The 20,778-nt window shown below is 39.9% G+C and overlaps 1 protein-coding gene across 3 annotated transcripts in view; it reads left to right on the top strand.

Annotated features, from left to right (window-relative positions):
- The first annotated feature begins 105 nt into the window (after window positions 1-105).
- LOC145468435 (uncharacterized) overlaps window positions 106-20,778 on the top strand; it is a 46,132-nt gene continuing 25,459 nt past the window's right edge. Inside the window, exons 1-15 of one of the 3 annotated variants that reach the window (XM_081452147.1) lie at window positions 106-623; window positions 2,930-2,989; window positions 3,039-3,140; window positions 3,822-4,085; window positions 4,960-5,169; window positions 7,525-7,707; window positions 8,416-8,682; window positions 9,411-9,605; window positions 10,566-10,757; window positions 15,380-15,574; window positions 16,305-16,556; window positions 18,777-18,971; window positions 19,537-19,722; window positions 19,997-20,185; window positions 20,484-20,726. In XM_081452147.1, coding sequence (XP_081308273.1) covers window positions 3,041-3,140; window positions 3,822-4,085; window positions 4,960-5,169; window positions 7,525-7,707; window positions 8,416-8,682; window positions 9,411-9,605; window positions 10,566-10,757; window positions 15,380-15,574; window positions 16,305-16,556; window positions 18,777-18,971; window positions 19,537-19,722; window positions 19,997-20,185; window positions 20,484-20,726 — 2,671 coding nt within the window. In that variant the 5' untranslated portion in view covers window positions 106-623; window positions 2,930-2,989; window positions 3,039-3,040. Of the gene's footprint in view, window positions 3,141-3,821; window positions 4,086-4,959; window positions 5,170-7,524; window positions 7,708-8,415; window positions 8,683-9,410; window positions 9,606-10,565; window positions 10,758-15,379; window positions 15,575-16,304; window positions 16,557-18,776; window positions 18,972-19,536; window positions 19,723-19,996; window positions 20,186-20,483; window positions 20,727-20,778 lie in introns of all 3 variants that reach the window. The other 2 variants (XM_081452145.1, XM_081452146.1) reach the window with 2 other exon arrangements.

Below are 20,778 nucleotides of genomic sequence, written 5' to 3'. Positions count from 1 at the left end.
TTAAAGAAACCCCCTCCCGGGTCGCAGAGGACCTAGAAGAAAGCCCACCTAAAGAAGAGGGTTTACGTGCCCCGCTGTTTGTCTTTCCGGTTATCAGTAAGCATTTTGTGTTCAATGTTCAGCCCTTTCTGTCTTCAGGTCAAATTTTGGCCTTTTCTCAGTTGTCAGTTAATCCCATCAAGTCTAAGTTCCGAAAAGAGTACATTCTCGGAAATACAGAAAGTTAAAATTGAAACTCTTTTTGATCTGTTGATTTAGATTAACTTAGCTTGGTAGTTTTCCCTTCGCCAGTTCATCAGTCCTGCATGTGTGAGGGCGTTTGCTGGATCGATGAGTGAACAGAACGTGACCTGGCAGTTGTCCATGTGAACGCTGACAGTATCATACTTTACAGGGTGAAGATGTGACGGTCGATTTTCATGGATAATGAATAAATATTCTTTTATAGAAGCGGAGCGCGTGTAAGCTAATATTTCAAAGGCATTTCTGATAGTTCATGTTTCGTCACGTTCATCAATTGCTGTTTCAACGAAGTAAAAGGCTTTCATTGCGCTAAAGGGCCTTGAATCTGTCGCTGCGCGTAAGCAAATTCTGCCGTCCGGTCTGGTATCTCGCTGATTTAGGTAAGCAATTTAATTGATTGATACCTATATCTAGAATGCGTTAGACTTGTCAAGGGATCAATTCAATATTTCACTCACTGTACTTTGTCCACTGATATGGTGGTGTGCGCGCCGATCCTGGCCTTAATTGAACAAACGTTTTAATGTTGTCTACGACAATAAAAGTGAGTTTTGACGTTCAAAAACTTAAACGTTGAGTTAAGATAAGGGCCTTGTTTTTAATGAAGAGAGAGATAGAACTGAGAGTATTGTCTTCGCGAAGGACATTGCATGGAAAAGCTCTAAACATATATTTCGCTGCAGCATAAATTAAAGGCTTTTCTTTCAGTCATTATCTTTTGTCTTGGCATCGAGGAAAATTCAAAAACGTTTCAGTTCCATTTCCGTTTATAAAGACAACATATAAAGAGACTGGGTGGCGATACGCACAGCACGCTTCGCCTTCAGTCAGAAACACATCGCTCAGTTTCGTCTTAGCACTACCCATACCAGTTCTCGTGATCAAATACCCCTAACACACAATCTCTTAAACCATCTGTCGCACTTCTTGTTCAGGTGGTGCGAATTTGAACGGAATTTCGCTCCAGACTACGGCTTAAGCAACAGTATATGTTCGTTGATCAGATAATGATCGATTGGCACCAGTTGAAGTGAGTACATTTAAATCTTTCTCCTTGAACCGCTGTCTAAACGCAAGGGAATGCAAGATTGTCGAAGGCAACCTAGGCACTTATCGTTATGGAAACAGCGCTTTAATTCTGGTTACAATGACGCATTGAAATAATTACACTGAGATGTTATCATGTTCTGATTCTCGGTTACATTTCAGTTACGGGATATCCCGGAACTGAAGCAGGGAAAGAAACGAATGTTGTCAGCAGTGCATGTAGTCGCCATAAACGAGTTGCTTTGAGCTTGTGTTCATGGCGGATGCTGCCGCTTGCTTAACGAACTATTTTCTTAGAAGCATACACAAAAGATTTGGAATTGCATTGCAAAACGTTCCAGAAAGAACAGAGAGAATTTTGAATTAACCTTCCGTTACTCAAATTTAATAGCGCGCAATGAATATAGTCATTTCAAGGACTACTAAGGACTGTTTTGAATGCCTTTCAAAACAACGGGAACAAGCAAGGGAATAAAGACAGCAAGGATAGGAATTTTCTCAGAAGACAAAGGTTAAAGAGATTGGCAGATTTGTTTTCTAGGAATCTGACCCACGTCTAATTGACCCAGGAATCTAGTTCTGTCTATTGTAATCCTATTAGGAAAATTCTTCAAGGACTTGTCTTGTGTTATAAGACCCTTGTAAGACTTGTAAGAAGTTAACAATTTCGCCGAATATGATTTCCGAAAGATTTCTTTCTAATCAGTCTAAAGATTTGTTTCTAATCCTTTCGTCCGTGTGTTAAGGATGACATCGGCAGGAATTGTTTGTTTTATTGATAACTGTGAAATGCCGACGAAATTAAATGACTTTGGGTTTTCATAATTACAGCATTTTTTTGAAATCTTTAAATGATATGAGAGTAAATGTTGCCACGAATGCAATGAGGATTTATTTTTATACAGATGACAAATGTTGGCATGAATAGAGTATAATAAGTAATGTGAAACTAATACGCTGAGGAACGCATAAGACTGCTTAAAGTATTCCGTGATGACTGTTCATCGAAGATTTATGACGACACTTTCGTGTGTTTGCAAATTTTTTCGAACATTCCTTAAAAAAGACTGTGGACTTATTTTTTCGTAAGATAGGTCATAGCGAGTATCGCAACTGTAGCTAAAGGTAATTTTTGATGTTTTGTGTGATAATCGGTGTTGACATAAATTAACATTTTGCCCACGCGGAACAGAGAACTGGGTGCTAACGTAGTACGCAAAGGCTCATGGTTAGTACGTTTGTAAAAAGAGACGGTTGAGAAACTTGTGACATTCTACGGTCAGCCTTGCCACTAGCACTTTAACATAAGGTTTATTTTTATTGTATAAATAACGTTATTTGATTTATCTTTCATTCTGTTGTTTATATATCAACCTTAAAACCTCAAAGGTGATGCCACTGCATTTGGTCGGGGGCACACGGTCCCTGTTTTTCCTAATAAGAGGTTATTGGGTTTACATGTCCGGCTTTGGCGCATGTAGGATGTTATTTGATGTATCTCTTTTCCAATTTGTTGTAAGTTTATTGTCACAAATTAAAACATATCTTGGGCCTGGCTGAACAACGCGCCCATGCCTCAACCTTTGAGTGTGTTCGGTTGTGTAGTGAAGGCAAAATATTTATTTTTATTTTCTTTTAGGGAAATGCCTTTTTCTTAAGGTTTAAACACAGCGAAGAAAGAACACAAGGCCAACTGGTATTCAAACACGAACAAAGTGTCATTTTAGACCTCAGGAAATATCTGCACAAAATGCTATTACATTTTAACGTTGGCATTTTAATCTTTATCATCTCGAATTCATTGTTGGAGATCGCACATAGCTGCAGCAGAAGAAGGCGCAGTTGTCATGGTAAGTTGTCAGTTATTATTCTTGCATTCATCCTATATATTATTTCTTCATTTACTTCGGCAGTAATGTGTGACCAGTTGCATGAACAGTTTAGTTGCGTGACCAAATTTGACAGAAATGTCAGAACAGTTCCAAAGTTGACTGTAAAGATTTAGGAAAATGATCTTTATCCAATATCACAGTAATTCAATGATACGTTTTTTTCAGAAAAAGTCACGAATTTGAATACTAAAGTTTGGATGCTGTCCATAGGGAGGAAAGTTTGAAATCAGCGTGGGAAATCTAAGCCCCCCTTCCTCAGGCCTGCATATACAATCATGGACAAAATCTTGGGACAAATTTGCACTTTTGGCGCTTTTGCCCACACGCTAGACGCGAATACAACTTCACCTGCCTGGCCTCGTCCCCCTACCCCACACACAATGTTGAAAACTAGTACCTGCAAGTTTCAACATTATATTGGGTGGGGAGGGGGAAGAGCAACGCGTTTTTAAAAGGAAAGCAGCGCTTTTTTCAAACGTCAGTATAGTTCGTTAAATTACACAAGTGTCCCAAGGACTTCTGTCCACGATTGCAAATGGGGTTATTCAGCAGTTTCCTCCAGGTTATATGTAGGCTTTTATTGTAGCTAATCTCAAATTCGTCTTCAAAAAACCACGTGTTCTGTTTTCCTACCTGTAGCAGTACATGGCGGATGGAGTAGATGGTCTCCAGTTTCAGTAAACCATTGCAGTTGCAGTGGCAAAGCTCGTCAGGTTCGACGCTGTATTAATCCTAGTCCCCGCTGTGGAGGAAGTTCTTGTTCAGGTGGCTCTACACGATATGTTAATTGTAACGAATGCAGTTGCAACAATGGGGGCTGTCAGCACATCTGTAAGGAAACCGACGCGGGACGTACCTGCTCATGCCTTCCAGGATATAAACGCAGTGGAACTTCATGTACTGGTATGTGAATACTAAGAACTTGACGAATGTAGTCAAGTTTCGTTAGCCCTTCCGTGGAGCGAAAAGGTTTTGTTCGATTTTTGGGTTCTGACTCGCGCAAGAATGACGGTGAGAGCAAACAACCGGCCGAAGGCAGAAATGGGTGGTCGTACCCTTGGGCAGCGGGTTTCAAAGATGAAATGAAATTTCGATCACTGTCTATTTTTGCCATACTACGCCATAACAATAACATATGACCATAGGTTTACTCTGCACTGGTGTTTAAAGCACAGAGGGCTACCATTAATATAGCAACAATAGAGAATTGTAGTTTTGGATCATATTCGATTCTATCATCAGGTTATCTAAACAGCATACCATCACAATTTTGGCAGCCAGTTTTTTGATTGGTCACTTTACCCATACATGCTAAGAATTACATCGCCGACTTTATAAATACATGATGTAGATTTTCCTCCGAGAGAAACAACGAGCTAGCTGTATTTCCTTTGACGTAGGCAACATGGCATGATGTTGCCATATCATTTGGTAATTACGCCGTGTGTTCCAAACAGCCGCCATCTAATTGGATCCGCCATTTTAGATTCCTCGATTTTTTCAAAACGTCAGACGACCACTGAAATAACTTTAATATATTCAAACTCAAGTGCAAAAAAATGCTAAGAAGCCTTAAAAATGTAAAACGACTTGCTTAAAGCTAATTTCTTATAATAAAATCACCTTTCGCTTAAATGCTTAACCGAGGCTGGCTAAAAAATTGACGTTCCATCAACAACTGAAAGAAACCAAAGAAAGCATGCTTTAAAATTTTCGAGACAATAATGAAAAGAAAAAAAAAAAAAGAACTAAGTTCAGTACAAAATTATTTCCGTAGAAATACGTTGCGCTACAAGTGATTGGAGGACTCCGGATAATGGCGTCAAAAAGCCTCAACACGTCTGTAGTGATGGACGGAAAGTAAAAGTGAATACATTATGCAGGGTTGAGTGTAAATTTGGTTACCAGCTTAAAGACACCTCAATTGTAACAGCTGTGTGCACTACACAAGGCAACTGGAACCCAAGGAACTCTCCTAAATGTATCGGTAAGTATTTCTGTGTTATCATGGTGAGGCAAACTTCATGGTGGTTGTTGAAATTACATGGATTTTAGCTCTGGGTCGTCTCAGGTTGGTTTTCGTCCTTTTAACCATTCCGAGATGGCGTTTGCTATCTCAAAAGTAAAAAAAAGGAAATAAATAAATAATTACACAAACAAGATATAAAATAAATAATTAAGCAATAGACCACAAGTTTTTATGGTTTATAGGCTGATAAACCACGCGGGATGTTGGAAGAACGCGAGAAGAATTCGTAAATCACGAGCCGCAGGCGAGTGATTAACGAATTCTTCGAGTGTTCTTCCAACGTCCCAAGTGGTTTATCATGCCTTTAAACCATAGAAACTTGTGGTATATTGCTTTTATATAAAAATTTAGAAGACACTCGAAATTTCCATGAGTTTACTGGCACAATAAACCTAGCTGATTGACCAATCAGAGCGCGCGCATTGATTTGATTATATATAAAATTAAATAACAGATGATTAAATAATTCGTATAGCTCCAATAGTAGACCTTTTCTTCTGATATTTGATGAAGTATTACCATATGACTGGTATTAAAGCTATCATTTTGTTCTTGAATTAAATCATTTATAACAGAGAAACTCGCAATTATGTGAACGTGCCCATACATTCTCAGTAATTTAACAAATATTTTTTCTAGCTTGAGTATTTGAGCTATAGATCTGATATATAATCTACATCATCTCTGCATTATTGACTTTAAATCAGCTCATTTTAATTTGTTTTAGGATTTAATTTTTTATAGCCGAGAAATTCGCAACTATGTGACCGTGTCCATACATTCTCTGTAATTTAACAAATAATTTTTTCTAGCTTTAGCATTTAAGCTATAGTTCTGAAACTATGCAGACCTCGTCTATGTATCATTGACCCAGAACACTGTTCATTTTGTTTTTGGATTGATTTGTTTAATAGCTGAGTAATTCGCAATTAACGTTACTTCTCCAAACAAGAAATCTGTGTTTTAACGAAAATATAAGGTATTGACAAGAAACTTCTTCTATACAACCAGTTAGAAGCGGAGTCGCTCCAACCGCCCAGTTGAATGAAATTTTAAACCTACCGACCACCCTACGCACGGAGTGATGATCGTCTCATACGTGATCGGTCTTTCATAAAAGTTTGTAACTAAAGCGATTTCTGAATATATTACTTTTGCTAGCTAAAGAAGGACATCTGTGATATGCATAAAGTTTGCCAAGATTAAATATTACGCTCTCTCGGTCAAGTTTGTGATCACATTTAAGATGACTGATGACGCCTACACAGCTGTCTAATTTGAATCTCGGCGCAAGTTGGGTTTGCTGAACGAATACATTATGAACTAAGAAAATTGAGAAGTTACAAATAAATAAGCGAAAGAAGCAATGTAGCGCAGTTCAGTGTCAGGGTCAACAGCTTTCTAAAGCTGTTGCTCCAGTTTTTAAATAGTAGAATACTTTAAAACTGACTTTCATGACATTTTCTTACATTATGGACTACCTTGATGACCAGTTAGTCGAATAAAATCTACTAAAGTAAGGATGAAGAAACACAGAGGGATTTTCAACAGAGTGTCGTCAAACCAAAAACCAAAGTAATCACTCCAGCCAATCACAAGGACGCAGATAATCCAGTGAACCAATAAAAACTCGAAGTAATTACAAGTAGCTGACGCGAAGCGCGGGAAAACGCGTGGAAAGAGTTATGATTGCTTTTGGTTTTACTTCTGATTGGATGAAAAATTGGCGGGAGTTTTTTAAGCCAATCGTGTAGCGTAGTAAGCGCAAAACCAATTACTTTTCGACACTCAAATGAAAACCACTCTACAACGAAGTTTTTTAAATTTATCTATTTTATTTGTTTTATTTATTCCGTTTCCTCCTGTCCTAGACTGAAATAAGAAATCGAAAAACACAATCAATCAAACAAACAAACAAACAAACAAACAAACAAAAAACAGGAAACACACACACACACACACACACACACACACACACACACACACAAAGAAATCACTGAACGTATCGTGTCTGTGCGGTTGCCCGGGTTGAATAAATAAATAAACTAACAAACAAACAAATAAACAAAGAAATAAACAAATAACTAACTAACTAACTAAATAAATAAATAAATAAATAAATAAGCCCACCAACCTTAGTTGACAAATTTTAATGAGTTAACAAGTTGATTTGATCTAAACCCTATTTAATATGTATCTTCTTTACTAGGATTTTTCTTTAATCTTTTCCACTTGTTTATCTTTGTAAACAATTCGTTTTTAATTATTTATTTACCTATTTATTTACTCAAATGATTTTTTTTTCTCTATTAGCGAAAAAATGTAGTCCCGTGGTTCTTCCTAATCGTGGACGCGTAACTCCCTCTTCGTGTAAGACTGGGGCGTCTCATGGTGAAACATGCTACTTTAAATGCCTGGATAACTTCGAAGTCGATAACACTAAAGCTTCTTGTTACAATGGAGACTGGAGTACTAGTCCGTTTTTCAGTTGCGTCGGTAAGATACCAAAGTAACCCGTTATTTTGCGCAAATTCTTTAGGCCCCAACATAAAATGCGAAGGCGACTCAAAAAGAGACTTATGAGACTGCAACATGCGGTTTCTCTTTAGTTATTTTGAGTGATACCAGGCTGTGGACAGTCTTGCACTCTAGATGTAATGATATCAAATTGAAGAAAGGGAGAAAAGGAGTGAAACAGTTCAATGTAGAAACCGAGCTGTGTCACTATCGGTATGACTTTGTTTTACATTGTCACCGGTCCATTCGTGATGAATGAATGTTATCGCGCCACTCCACTCTTCGTCATGCTACGTCACGACACGACACGCCTCCTCACGCCACACCATCCCACCACGCCACGCCACGCCACGTCCCGTCACGTCACGTCCCTCTACGCCACGCCACGCCACGCCCCGTCACACCACTCCACGTCACTTTTCGCCGCGTCACACCACCCTGCGTCACGCCACGCCTCGCCGCGTCACGGCACGTCATGCCACGTCGCACCTCGCCATGCCAGATACCTATAACCATGAAAATGACGAAGAATATGGAAATGTAAAATGTGATAACGAAGAGGTTATATTCCGTTTTGAATAAATCAAAATGCTAAATTTGGTAGGGACTTGGCGAAACTAGTGAGAGGTATTCTCCACATAAACCCAACTTAATACTGTTGTGTTTTATTTCTCGTCTCATTTATAGATAAAAAAAAACCGGTGTTTACGAGTGGATGTCCGTCAGACCAATCTGTCATTGCCGATAAAGGAAAGACGGACAAAATTGTCTACTGGTCGGCAATTACGGCTGAGGATAATGATGGTGAAGTTCCCGACATGGAAGTTACTCCAGTAGAGATTTTTCCGACAGATACATCGTATAAATTTTCAAAAGGAACCCACGTTGTAACTTTTACGGCAAGGGATCAAAGAGGAAATTCACGATCTTGCTCTTTCAGAGTAGAAGTGAAAGGTAGTAGATGTCGGTTGTTTACGGTGGTTATTTACATTGGTAACAGCTACTTTCCCTTCAATTCTCGGTCTTACTAAAACACTCAGGGAAGGCGGGAACCCCTTCATATAAACTGTAATGGTGAACATCCTTATATGAACCAGTGGCAGATCCAGACCTTGAGCTAAGGGGGCGGAGGCACGGTTTTGTTTTGCTTGCCCTGCCGGCCTTTCTTCTTTCTGTGATTTCTTCTTTTTTTGCCCAAAATAAGGAGTGGGGGGGGGGGGGGGTGCTTACATGGAAAAGCCTTCAAGCGCGGGGAGCTACTGTCAATTGGTCTTGTGCATACTGACAAAAAGATCATTAACGAACGTTGCCGGGCAACCAGACAACACAGAACAATACCAATAGAGAAAGGTCCAGACACACAGGAACTGTCATAGATCACCTTTCTTCCCACGTGCCAGTGGAACTGTCCATCCCAGCAGTATATTCTACTGAATGCATTAAAGCCTCTCTTATGCAGGACCTAGACATTAATGACCTAATATCTAAAAGTCATTTCTACAATTGCGGTTAAGAAACTACTTACCGTGTCCCTGTGTGCATATACACATGTACCCCGTTCGGTAGTATCTGCACAGTAATTTAGATTGAAATTTAGAACACGTACACCACATTTGCTAGTTTCAACAACTCCGAATACAGAAGATGATCTGAACTATAGATCTTTTCTTTTGTTTATGTAGTTCTTCGATGTAATCCTTTGGTCCCGCCTCAAAATGGCGTGCTGGACCCGGCAAATTCCGATTATTTGCTTGGTACCAAGTGCGGGGTTGAATGCCTTAAAGGGTATCAAAAAGAACCACCAAGCCCTCCGAGGGAATGCGAGAAGAGTGAAGACGACGTTACTTATTGGACAGGGGAAGAGACAAATTGCACAGGTAAACACCTGCAGTAGATATGGTTGAGTTCATCATCTTGTTTACATCCACTATAGCTACTTGCAATTGGAAAAATTACCTTAAATACCCTCCGAAATAAGCTATCCAAAAACTAAGCCTGTTACGCCAACTCTCAGGCACAAAAATCTGTCTGTTACCTATAGTTAAGGTTATGCACTGAATCTCGTTTGTATTTGAGAAAGATCGAGAAGGAAACACTCAACCTGCAACCTTTCGTTTTCCTATTTAGATTGTGACACTGCATTCCGCGATCTTTCCTTTCGACCTGTGAATGAATTGCAAACCAAAGAATTTCCGTGGGGTGTTTTGGAAAACCCAAATAGTAAATAGCCAACAACGTATGGTGGAGAACAGTCACATTTAACCTTGGTAGCGTTAGGGTTAACCCAGATAGCGATCATTTTAGTCTTAATAGCGCTTTGCTTTTCCCACAAATAGTTCTGACTCGACGTCAGTTTCATATAGCTCTTAATAATACAAGATGTACCCTTACAGCTATTGAGAGTAAATCATTGCCATTTCAGTACACCTTGAGCTAACTGCATTGCTATTTAGCATGACCTTGGTGCTATTCAGGCTGAAGCATTTATGTACTTACTCGTCACTATAAGTGACTATTCGCCACTATTCGGGCGCTGTGCTCTATTTGCTATTCAGGTTTTCCAGACAGCCATCTGTGTGCACTTGTAAAGTGCCGGTAAACGTGTACCAAACCTAGAAATTCGACTGTTCGTGCCACAGCAACCAATAAGTTTGGTGACTTCAATTCGTCACAAACAAGTATGCCACGGTTGTGACACTATAGCTTGACATCTGTGACTTTTCCAGTTTCATATTTATTAGTATTATTTATTGCTGACCAAACGTGTAATCAAGTACCTGACTGCAAGAGGTTTGATTAAACATATTACTATTAGCACGAAATTACTGTTTTTGCAGCGTTGAAGTGCCCAGCCATTTCAGTACCTCCCAACATTCAAATGACAGGAGCTGGATGTCAAGATAGCTCTCCCGAGTTTGGGACAACCTGCTTTTTCGACTACCAACCGGGATATAAACGCACTGAGGGCTCTCGCTCTATACTGTGTAAAGCTGACCAAGCATGGAGTGGCTCACCCCTCCAATGTGAAGGTCAGAAAAACGTTTATATCAAGGAGCAATTGTGGTTAGAATTTACGCAATGCATGATCGTGGACCTCACAATCGGTAATTAAGAGGTGCCCTCTGTAATTTTCAACTATGGCCATTTGGACCAGAAAAAATCAAATTCCTCAAACTTTCTCAGATGAATGGTCTAGATAAGTGATTCACAAAAATATTACTTTTAGTTCAATTCGATTCGTATTTTAGCGCTGGGGCCACCATCTTGGTTTTGCCCCTCTGAGAGGGCTTTCAGCGGCCATTTTAGGGCACATTTTTAATAATTTGCCATACAAAGAAAACGATCTAACTCCGGGTAAAAACCCTTTATTCGAGACAAGCAAATGTTTCTTGTTACATTGAGAGGCTGTTTTGGCAATTTGATCATCACCTGATTTTTCTACAGAATTTTAAATTTCTTCCCTTTCGGACTACTCATGAAGCGCCATAAAAAAGGCGAAGTTTAAAGGAAAATATCGCCAAAAGTACATCACTTGAGATGCCAAACCTACCCTCCACTTAAAGAGCAATGTCTCACCTGTAAAAACATGCAATAAAATTTTGGGGCAGTTAAAACTGTAAAATGTTAGAAGAAGAAGTTTAAGCTGTGTTTTTGTCAACAAAGACCGCCGTCCTAATTAGCATAATAACGTGAAAATAACGATGCACAGAGAAAATAATGATATATTCCACTTATCTCGCGACATGTCGACAACTGGATGTTCCACGATGCCTCATGTTATATTTCCAGTGTATTTCAGCCACATTTTCGGTGATTAGTGTACGAAATCACTCTCAGACATCGCCACGGTTAAGCAGATTTCAACTCTCCGAAGCCCGCTTCATAACATCTATCAATATTATTTGCCTTTCGCCCCATAAGCCGCCGTTTACAAGAAGTTTAACAATTTGCTGAGATCCTAACTGACCCAGAAGTCTGTTAGCAGCCTTTAAAATCTTCCTTTTAATCGAGGATTCTCATCAAGAACTCGTTTAAGCTCAGTTCTGTTTTGATCTGTTATGCACCCGCCATTATTCCACAGATTGCGTTACATTTGACAAATGCGCATTCCAACGGGTAGGGGTAGGGTGGGGAGGAAGTGAAAATGTAACCGACATTAAAGCCATTTTACGCATTTCTGTGGCTAAACTAGTTACTGGCTTTCCCAGAATGATTTGAACATGAGCTTCTGCTTGCAGGTATTTTCTAGGTAATTTTTGCAGGGTAGGGTGGGTTGGGGGTGGGGGGGGGGGGGGGTTCGTGTAAAAAGAAAAGAAAAAAGAAAACGATGGACAGTATCAAGTCAAAAGATTATGATCTGTGTATCTTGATCAGCTTTATCAATTCATCAGTGAGGCCCTATTAGGGGTTTTCAGGATACTGGATATTTGGGTAAAAAATTAACAGGATGCAAGAAATTTATGGGAAAAATTAATGCGGTAGAGCATGTTTAGATCAGATAAAGCGGAACAGTTGTGTCTTTCGCTGCCGGAAGTGCCATCAAAGTTTGCAAAAGACGACAGACTGGCGAATAGTGCGTAGGAAGTAATGATAAGCGACATTTTATTGAAACTTCTTACATTTTCTTAGCCATGTCACTTTTCCATCAGAAAAGAAAATGCTCAGAAAATTACTGAAGGGCAGTTAAGGACGGTACCTTCTTTTTTAGGCATGGTTTAAACGCCACGCGCGCGCTTGGGTTGGAACTAGTGACGTAATTAACTACCCTACCAAGCGTGCGACTTAAAAAAAAATTCGATTGTGGCCGAAACAAATTTCGCACTAAAATTACGAGCCTGTACTAAAACCGGGATTACCAGAAAAGCGGCATATCGCTAAGCACTAACTGTGAGCGGCTTCCAGCTGAAAAACTACCTTTTATCGTATCCGTAGAAAAAATCATACTGAAATTCAACTGTAGATGGCATAATGCGCGCGCAAAACAACTGCGAGAGACGTCAATGTTTAACTTACTTGGAAAGTAACAGGAAAAAAAGTAACGGACACCGACAAAGTTTTCGAAAGGATGAAACAACTCATTTAACTTTTAACAAAGGGGTGATTACAGCTACATTTTATGGTGTGAATTGGAAGTGGCGAGCTTATTCGACAATGCATTAGTTTTTGGCTGTGAGGAAAAGTTATGTAGACTGTATTTTGGCTAAGCCAGAGGAGTGCTGTTGCGACCATTCTGTTATTAAATACATATCAAAAGTGGTTTAATGTTACCACTTACCACGTAGTTTAAAGATGTTTTTTAATATGTTTAGTTTTCTGCATGTAAAGGCGAACCTTAGGAGAATCTGTGAAGAAATATCTTTACCCTTTTTTTCAGAAAAATGCTACCGTCAGCAGTAGCTAATTATCTCGGAAAAATTAATGACTACCCCCAGGTTTCTTTGTGGATTCTAATAACCCTGGCTAAGATCTACTTTTTCACGTTGTCTTAATCTGGCGGAAAGACGTTTGTATTTTGTAGGCACCATTGGTTATGAGCCTGAGGCACCCCACAGCCGCTAATGTCGTTCAGTTCTGTGATGGAGTACAGCTGCATGTCTGCACAAGACTAGTTTTCAACCCTATGCAGGGCGCTTCAAAATACCCGCATCTATCAAGCGAAGCACTAATGTTGACGCTTAGCTTTTTAAAGACATTATAGATGCGTTTAAGGCACACAAGTTGAATGAGTCATAAGCAATTGGATGAGTTAACTGACACTTGTCAAAAATATCTGCAGCTTGATTCTCAGCAGTTGTTGTGTCTTCTTGGAGGACCTTCTCCTGTCTGTTTCTAAGCTTTGAAGCCATTCTCGAGAGGAAGGATTAAACGTGGCAAGGAGTCAGGAACTCATCACAGGTGAACCGCCTAATTCTGGCCTCATCTTTTGAGTGCCTCATCTTTTGTGCTACAGTAATTGCTTCGACTTTTATGATACTGTCAATCGTTTCTTTTTTCTTTTCTTTTTTTTTTTTTAATACACGACCCCCCCCCCCTCCCCCCGCCCCACCTACCCTGCAAAAGTAACCTAGAAAATACCTGCAAGCAGAAGCTCATGTTCAAATCATTCTGGGAAAGCCAGTTACTATTTTAGCCACAGAAATGCGTAAAATGGCTTTAATGTCGGTTACATTTTCACTTCCTCCCCACCCTACCCCTACCCGTTGGAATGCGCATTTGTCAAATGTAACGCAATCTGTGGAATAATGGCGGGTGCATAACAGATCAAAACAGAACTGAGCTTAAACGAGTTCTTGATGAGAATCCTCGATTAAAAGGAAGATTTTAAAGGCTGCTAACAGACTTCTGGGTCAGTTAGGATCTCAGCAAATTGTTAAACTTCTTGTAAACGGCGGCTTATGGGGCGAAAGGCAAATAATATTGATAGATGTTATGAAGCGGGCTTCGGAGAGTTGAAATCTGCTTAACCGTGGCGATGTCTGAGAGTGATTTCGTACACTAATCACCGAAAATGTGGCTGAAATACACTGGAAATATAACATGAGGCATCGTGGAACATCCAGTTGTCGACATGTCGCGAGATAAGTGGAATATATCATTATTTTCTCTGTGCATCGTTATTTTCACGTTATTATGCTAATTAGGACGGCGGTCTTTGTTGACAAAAACACAGCTTAAACTTCTTCTTCTAACATTTTACAGTTTTAACTGCCCCAAAATTTTATTGCATGTTTTTACAGGTGAGACATTGCTCTTTAAGTGGAGGGTAGGTTTGGCATCTCAAGTGATGTACTTTTGGCGATATTTTCCTTTAAACTTCGCCTTTTTTATGGCGCTTCATGAGTAGTCCGAAAGGGAAGAAATTTAAAATTCTGTAGAAAAATCAGGTGATGATCAAATTGCCAAAACAGCCTCTCAATGTAACAAGAAACATTTGCTTGTCTCGAATAAAGGGTTTTTACCCGGAGTTAGATCGTTTTCTTTGTATGGCAAATTATTAAAAATGTGCCCTAAAATGGCCGCTAAAAGCCCTCTCAGAGGGGCAAAACCAAGATGGTGGCCCCAGCGCTAAAATACGAGTCGAATTGAACTAAAAGTTATATTTTTGTGAATCACTTATCTAGACCATTCATCTGAGAAAGTTTGAGGAATTTGATTTTTTCTGGTCCAAATGGCCATAGTTGAAAATTACAGAGGGCACCTCTTAAGATTCAAAAGTATCATCCTTCAGCGCATGCTCTGTAGAGCAAATAGGGATTAAATGGGATTACAGCTTGACGAATCAAAATGTTAATTATATAGAGGACCATTGCAAAGGTATCTCTTCTAGATGAAAATTGTTTTTCGAACAGAGATTTGTGTATTTTGTTTTAGAATTCCACTGAGAGTTCACCGTATTGAGAGCAGAGCCAAAAAATGAAAGTCATGAAATGGTCAGGTAGACTCTTAACGCAAAATTTAATTGGTTTAGATCTTTCCTCGGTTCCTCTCTCCAACCCCTGCTCTCAATAGTCCAAGACCACCATCAAATAGTGCACAATTTTTAAAAATGATACTTTTATTATGTTTAGTATGAGATAATCGAATATTGAAAGGCTGTCATGGTAGTATATTTTCTGTAAAATAATATAGTCTTTGCTTCATCATGCTGAAGCTGTGACATGTCGCCCACTTCCTGTGGATTCAAAAGGACTTTCCGTGGAACCTGCATCTTGCGAAGTGACCAATTCCTCCTACGGAGCAGAGTGTCGGTTCCAATGCGCATCTGGATACAGGCTTGAAGGACCTTCCATAAAAACATGTACCCAGAGCGGTGACTGGTCTTTCCCTGCAAACACCTACTGTAAAGGTACGTTATGCCGTCTCAACCTGTGTAGCTAGTGTTGTTTCGCCGGCAAATACTTAAGTTTTACGCCAGGGGCCAGTTTCTCGAAAGTCCCGGAAACTTTTCGGGCCCAGAAAGCCGCAGCAAAATCTCTACCCTTACTATTACAGAGCTGTTTTGTTTACATATTCTTAATATGAACAGAGGTTCCCTTCATACAAGAAGTTTCAGGCGTATACACTTCTCTGTTTTTAGATACAGATGAACTAAAAATGGCTTTACGGGCCCGGAAAGTTTCCGGGGCTTTCGAGAAACGGGCCCCAGACCCCATAATCAGTCTTATTTTTTAATGACCTTTAATTGGGCTCGGCTACCGAAGCAAAGCAACAGGGCGTAAAATCCCACCAGCTTCGCAGGCAAGGCCGTTTCGGTCCAATTCTCGAAGCAGTACTCGGACCTTTTAAATTACTAGCATAGTTTTCGTGTCAATTTTGTCTCGATATTTGCCGTAATTGTAGCTGGAACTTCTGAATAAAAGGAGAACAACAAAGTATATCTTAGTAGCACTTTTAAAAAAGAAATTTGGTATTCATGAATAAAGAAAAGATGACTTGGATCTGAACTCCCATAAAAAGAAAGTGAAATAGAACTGTGGTACAGTGTTCTCTTGAACACGAGCTGACATATTTCTGAAGCTAAGGACAACTTCACTTTCAACATTTATTCTATTCCATTTCTATGCTTTTCTAAACAGATGTTTCCCCGCCTGACTTTGGTAATTCTTGCCCCGATACAATTGTGGAATATGCTGATAGGAATTCTAATACTAAGATGATCAGTTGGACTGAACCGCATGCTACAGACAATTCAGGAGTCGAACCAAAAGTTCGTCGTGTTGGCAAAAAACCTGGTGACGTATTTCCAGAAGGCATCCATTCTGTCAAATACATCTTTACCGATGACAGTGGAAATACAGTGGAATGTTCATTTCAAGTCACTGTATCCGGTAAGTAACTGACGTAACTTTAAGAACTCAAAGTGTCCTGAGTCGGGTCATCTGTGAAGGGATCGCGAGGGGTGCGGTTGTGTGAAGGAGGACGCAAGTAGTGTAATTTGAATGCTGAATGTGACCCAGTTTTGAAGTTATCAAACAATGATTCGGCCATACATATGTTTCTGATTTATAAATGTTATACATACCACAATCTATACGTATATGAACATGGACAAAGGCCTCTGGTTTGTAATCACGTTCTACCACGCTCACTTCCATTCTTCTCTGTCTTTTGCAAATATTGCTTACGGGTTCATCTATAAGCACCTCTACGACTGCAATTTAAAAGGTTGACACTTTCTTCGTTTTCCCATGCCTTTCTATTGTCGATTTTTTGTGTAGACGTGCGGCTGGGGATTCTGACACTCTTGCTAAACAGCAGACACCAGAAATCCTTACACTTATCTCATCGCTCCTCCGAGCAGGAGGTCTGTATGGGAAAATCTTGACAGAGGCCGTGAGTACAGACCGAACGTAGTGAGGTCTGTACACACGATCGGGGTCAAGATTCTCCGATGCAGACCGACTAAGCTCGGTTAATAAGATGTTTATTTAGTAAATGGTTTGAACCCAGGAGTATCAGTAGCTCGTATAGTGTGATCGTCCGGGTGAGGGTAGTTTTGAAAAGAACTGTTTTTGGTGACTGACGTTTCGACAACCTGAGCGGAAGTCATCTTCAGAGTCAAGTGAATAGTGTTTGTCAGTCGATGATGTTATAAGTCTGGTCCGTGTTTTCAACTACTGACTCTGGATAGCTGGTACACTAACCTAGAACAAACGCCTCTTAACAGATGTCAACAACCACCGGCGCCTTACAAACGACTTATCCATGACGGAAACGAAACCGACAAACGGACTTCCAACAGACCGACTTAATTTGACTAACAATAGACGGACCAAAAACCGACTAATTTGACTAACAATAGACGGATCGAAACCCACCAATGACTGACGACAAACTTTACACGAGTCTTTCAGCCAATACCATCATGGCTAAACTGACCAATCATGTTCAACGGACCAGACTTATAACATTATCGACTGACAAAACCTATTCACTTGACTCTGACGATGACCTCCGCTCAGGTTGTCGAAACGTCAGTCACCAACGACAGTTCTTTTCAGAACTACCCTCACCCGGACGATCACACTATACGAACTAAGATGTTTATTATATGGCAAACGAGAACAATTTAATTCATTTAATGTAACTGGTTTGTACTAGCTGACATTTTGCTTGCGAACGACGATGATGTCCTCTTTACTTTTTTTCTCATCAGGTTATTTTTTTTTCTCATCAGGCCTTTTGGCACTTCCATAAATAAATATTGTTAGAAGAAAATAGTCAATATTTTTGCATTTCAGTTTTCAACTTTTTCATTTTTCATTACCGATCTAGATGCCGGTATAGATGGGTCTAGACCACTTTCAATATCGATTTCAGCCAAACAAATTCGTGAATGTGGTAGTTCCCAGTGCTTGTGAGACAGCCATATAATAAAGTTGCCGTAATGATTTTCATTTATGTAAAGTCATTTCAATTCTAGTTGATAATGCCAAGTCGATCTAGACCAATTTCTTTTGACCATCGAAGCTCAAGATAGTTCTACTTTTGTTACAACTCGCAACGATCTAAGACTTCCGAACCTGTATTTGTCAAACGGTCCAATACAAGTTCTGTCGCACAGTAAGATAGTACCGGCATAGTGGTAAGATAAGGCAAGGTGTCGTAAATAGACGAAGGGAACAGTTGAAAAAAAGAAAAAAATCAAAAAGCAATTACTGGGCGAGGTTGAGCAAAATATCGTGATTTGTCAGTGACGAGCAGATCTATTTTTTAACTCAGCCTTCCGATTCGGAAAATAATTGATCTGCGAGACACTTACATTTTGCGAAAACCGAGTTCAATCGTTGTTTTACACAAGAAGGTGGTTTAAATTGCGCATGAGCAGAATATAATTTGTAGCAAAACACGTCAAGACGGTATAACGCAATGGCAGAATATTATTTGTAGGTAGTTGGCTCTCCGCCATTGAAAGGGAAGAAATCCTTCGATTGATAACAAATTTCATCATAAAATTATTTTCCACGTTACAACCTTGTTATTTAATTGTTCTTAACTGTTATTCGCTTAATTTCGTTAAAACTTACTAAAGGTTCCCAATTTTTCAGTGTTGTACTGCGTACCAAAGCTGATAGCTCCATGGAGTGGCATAGTGTCGTGTTCTTATGGAAATCGTTTCGGATCAAATTGTTCGTTTACATGCCGAAATGGTTACAGTATCAGGGGTTCTGTTCAACGCCAGTGCGAAGCTGAAGACGGAAAGCCACCTGCTTATTGGACTGGAAATGAGGCACACTGTGAAAGTAAGCCTGTGATATATTTACTACGTGGATATCAATCAATCAAACAATCAATCAATTAATCAGCTAGTCAGTCAGTCAGTCAGTCAGTCAGTCAGTTATAATTAGTCGACCAACCAACCATCCAACCAATCAGCCAGTGAGGCAGCCAGCCAGTTGGTCGGTCGGTCAGTTGGCCGATGAGTTGGTGAGTCGGTGGGTCGGTTGATCAGTCGACCGGTCGGTCGAGGGGTTGGTGGGTAGGTCGGTCGATCAATCAAGTGATCAAGCAGGTATTTGCTCACGCATATCGTCTGAGCGAAAAAGTTCAAGCAAAATTCATAAATTCGTAAATTCATAAATAAGGTCTCTGAAGAGTCTCTTGGCCGAGACGAAACGTCGCGTTAGACTTGCCACGATCCTTTTTTTTCACAAGTATTTGACAATTCTGTTATTATAAAAAAATCATATCCCATAGAAACAATAAAAAAAGGTTTGAAACCGTGAAGTCCTTACTACTTTAAAAACTTAACATACCAAAATATTATAACAACGACAAAAAAGTGACATGCTAAATGTTCGTTTTCAGTTATGAAATGTGATAAATTGAATACGCCAGCCAATGTGGTCATGTCAGGATGTGGAAGGGCGTCAATTTCCTATGGTGATAAATGCCTGTTTTACTGTGAACACGGATACAAAGCTGTAAGTGGAACAAAAGAGAGACATTGTCGGGAAAATGGGACTTGGTCAGGTTCACCTCTAACATGCACAGGTAAGTTGTCAAGCGGCACTGTTTCTCAAGGACCGATGTTAAGATGATAGACCCGGACCCGGACCTGGATCCGGACCCCGACCCGGACCCGGAACCCGGACCCGAAACCCGAACACGGACTAACACCCAGAACCTGAACAGATTAAAGCTGGCATTTACATTCTAATGTCGACGAACCACTTTCATTTTTGTCGGGTTTCATATTAACTTAGCAAATATAGTAATGCACCTTCGTGCTTTTAAAATGTTTTTCTGTTTGTTTATTTAATGTCAGTTGTCCAGTGCAGCTCCCTAACTCCACCTGAAGACGGCAGTGTCACACCAAGTCAGTGCCTCAACAACCCTCCATTTGGAACTCTTTGTCAATATACTTGTCAGAGAGGATACCGAGTCATCGGGTCACAAATACGGGTTTGCTCTTCTTCTGGCAAATGGTCGTCCAATGCGCTCGTTGCTTGCAAAGGTACTGGACAACATTTCTTTCACTTTTAAGGAGTTTTTGTCTGCAATTATAATAGAGATGTTCTGAATCGTGTTGGTGTTAATCGGATTGTTTGTTAGAGAGTTAAATAAACGATAGAATTGCCCTCGAAACAATTACAACAGTTGAATGTTTTGACGACTGATTGGTGGTTTTACTCTTTTCCCCAGATTAAGACAATCTGAAAAAGTATATCTTAGCAAGGGCTATTGGAATCCAGAAAGAAAACTGAGGGTAGCGAAGCATTTTTCCGAGCTGATTTTTTTTTTTTTGGTGACAGATATTGAGAAACCTGCGTTTACGCTTTGTCCTGGAAACTTTGAGGAATATGCTGACAGTGCAGTGGACTACACCACAATAAAACTGCCTACTATCAATGCTACAGACAATTCAGGTCAACACCCTCTTGTTAGCTGTAGTGGAATACGAGACAAGTACTACATCGGAGAACACGTGGTAAGATGCATTGCTAAGGATGGAGCGGGAAATGAAGACACATGTAAATTTTCAATTCAAGTGAGATGTGAGTATTTTAGTAATCTTTGATTCCAGTCTTATCATTAATCATTTCGAGC

This window comes from Orbicella franksi, chromosome 14 (genome assembly GCF_964199315.1).
Source record: "Orbicella franksi chromosome 14, jaOrbFran1.1, whole genome shotgun sequence".
Lineage (NCBI taxonomy): Eukaryota > Metazoa > Cnidaria > Anthozoa > Scleractinia > Merulinidae > Orbicella > Orbicella franksi.
The sequence above is the reverse complement of the archived record's forward strand: the minus strand, read 5'-3'. Positions and strand labels throughout refer to the sequence as shown.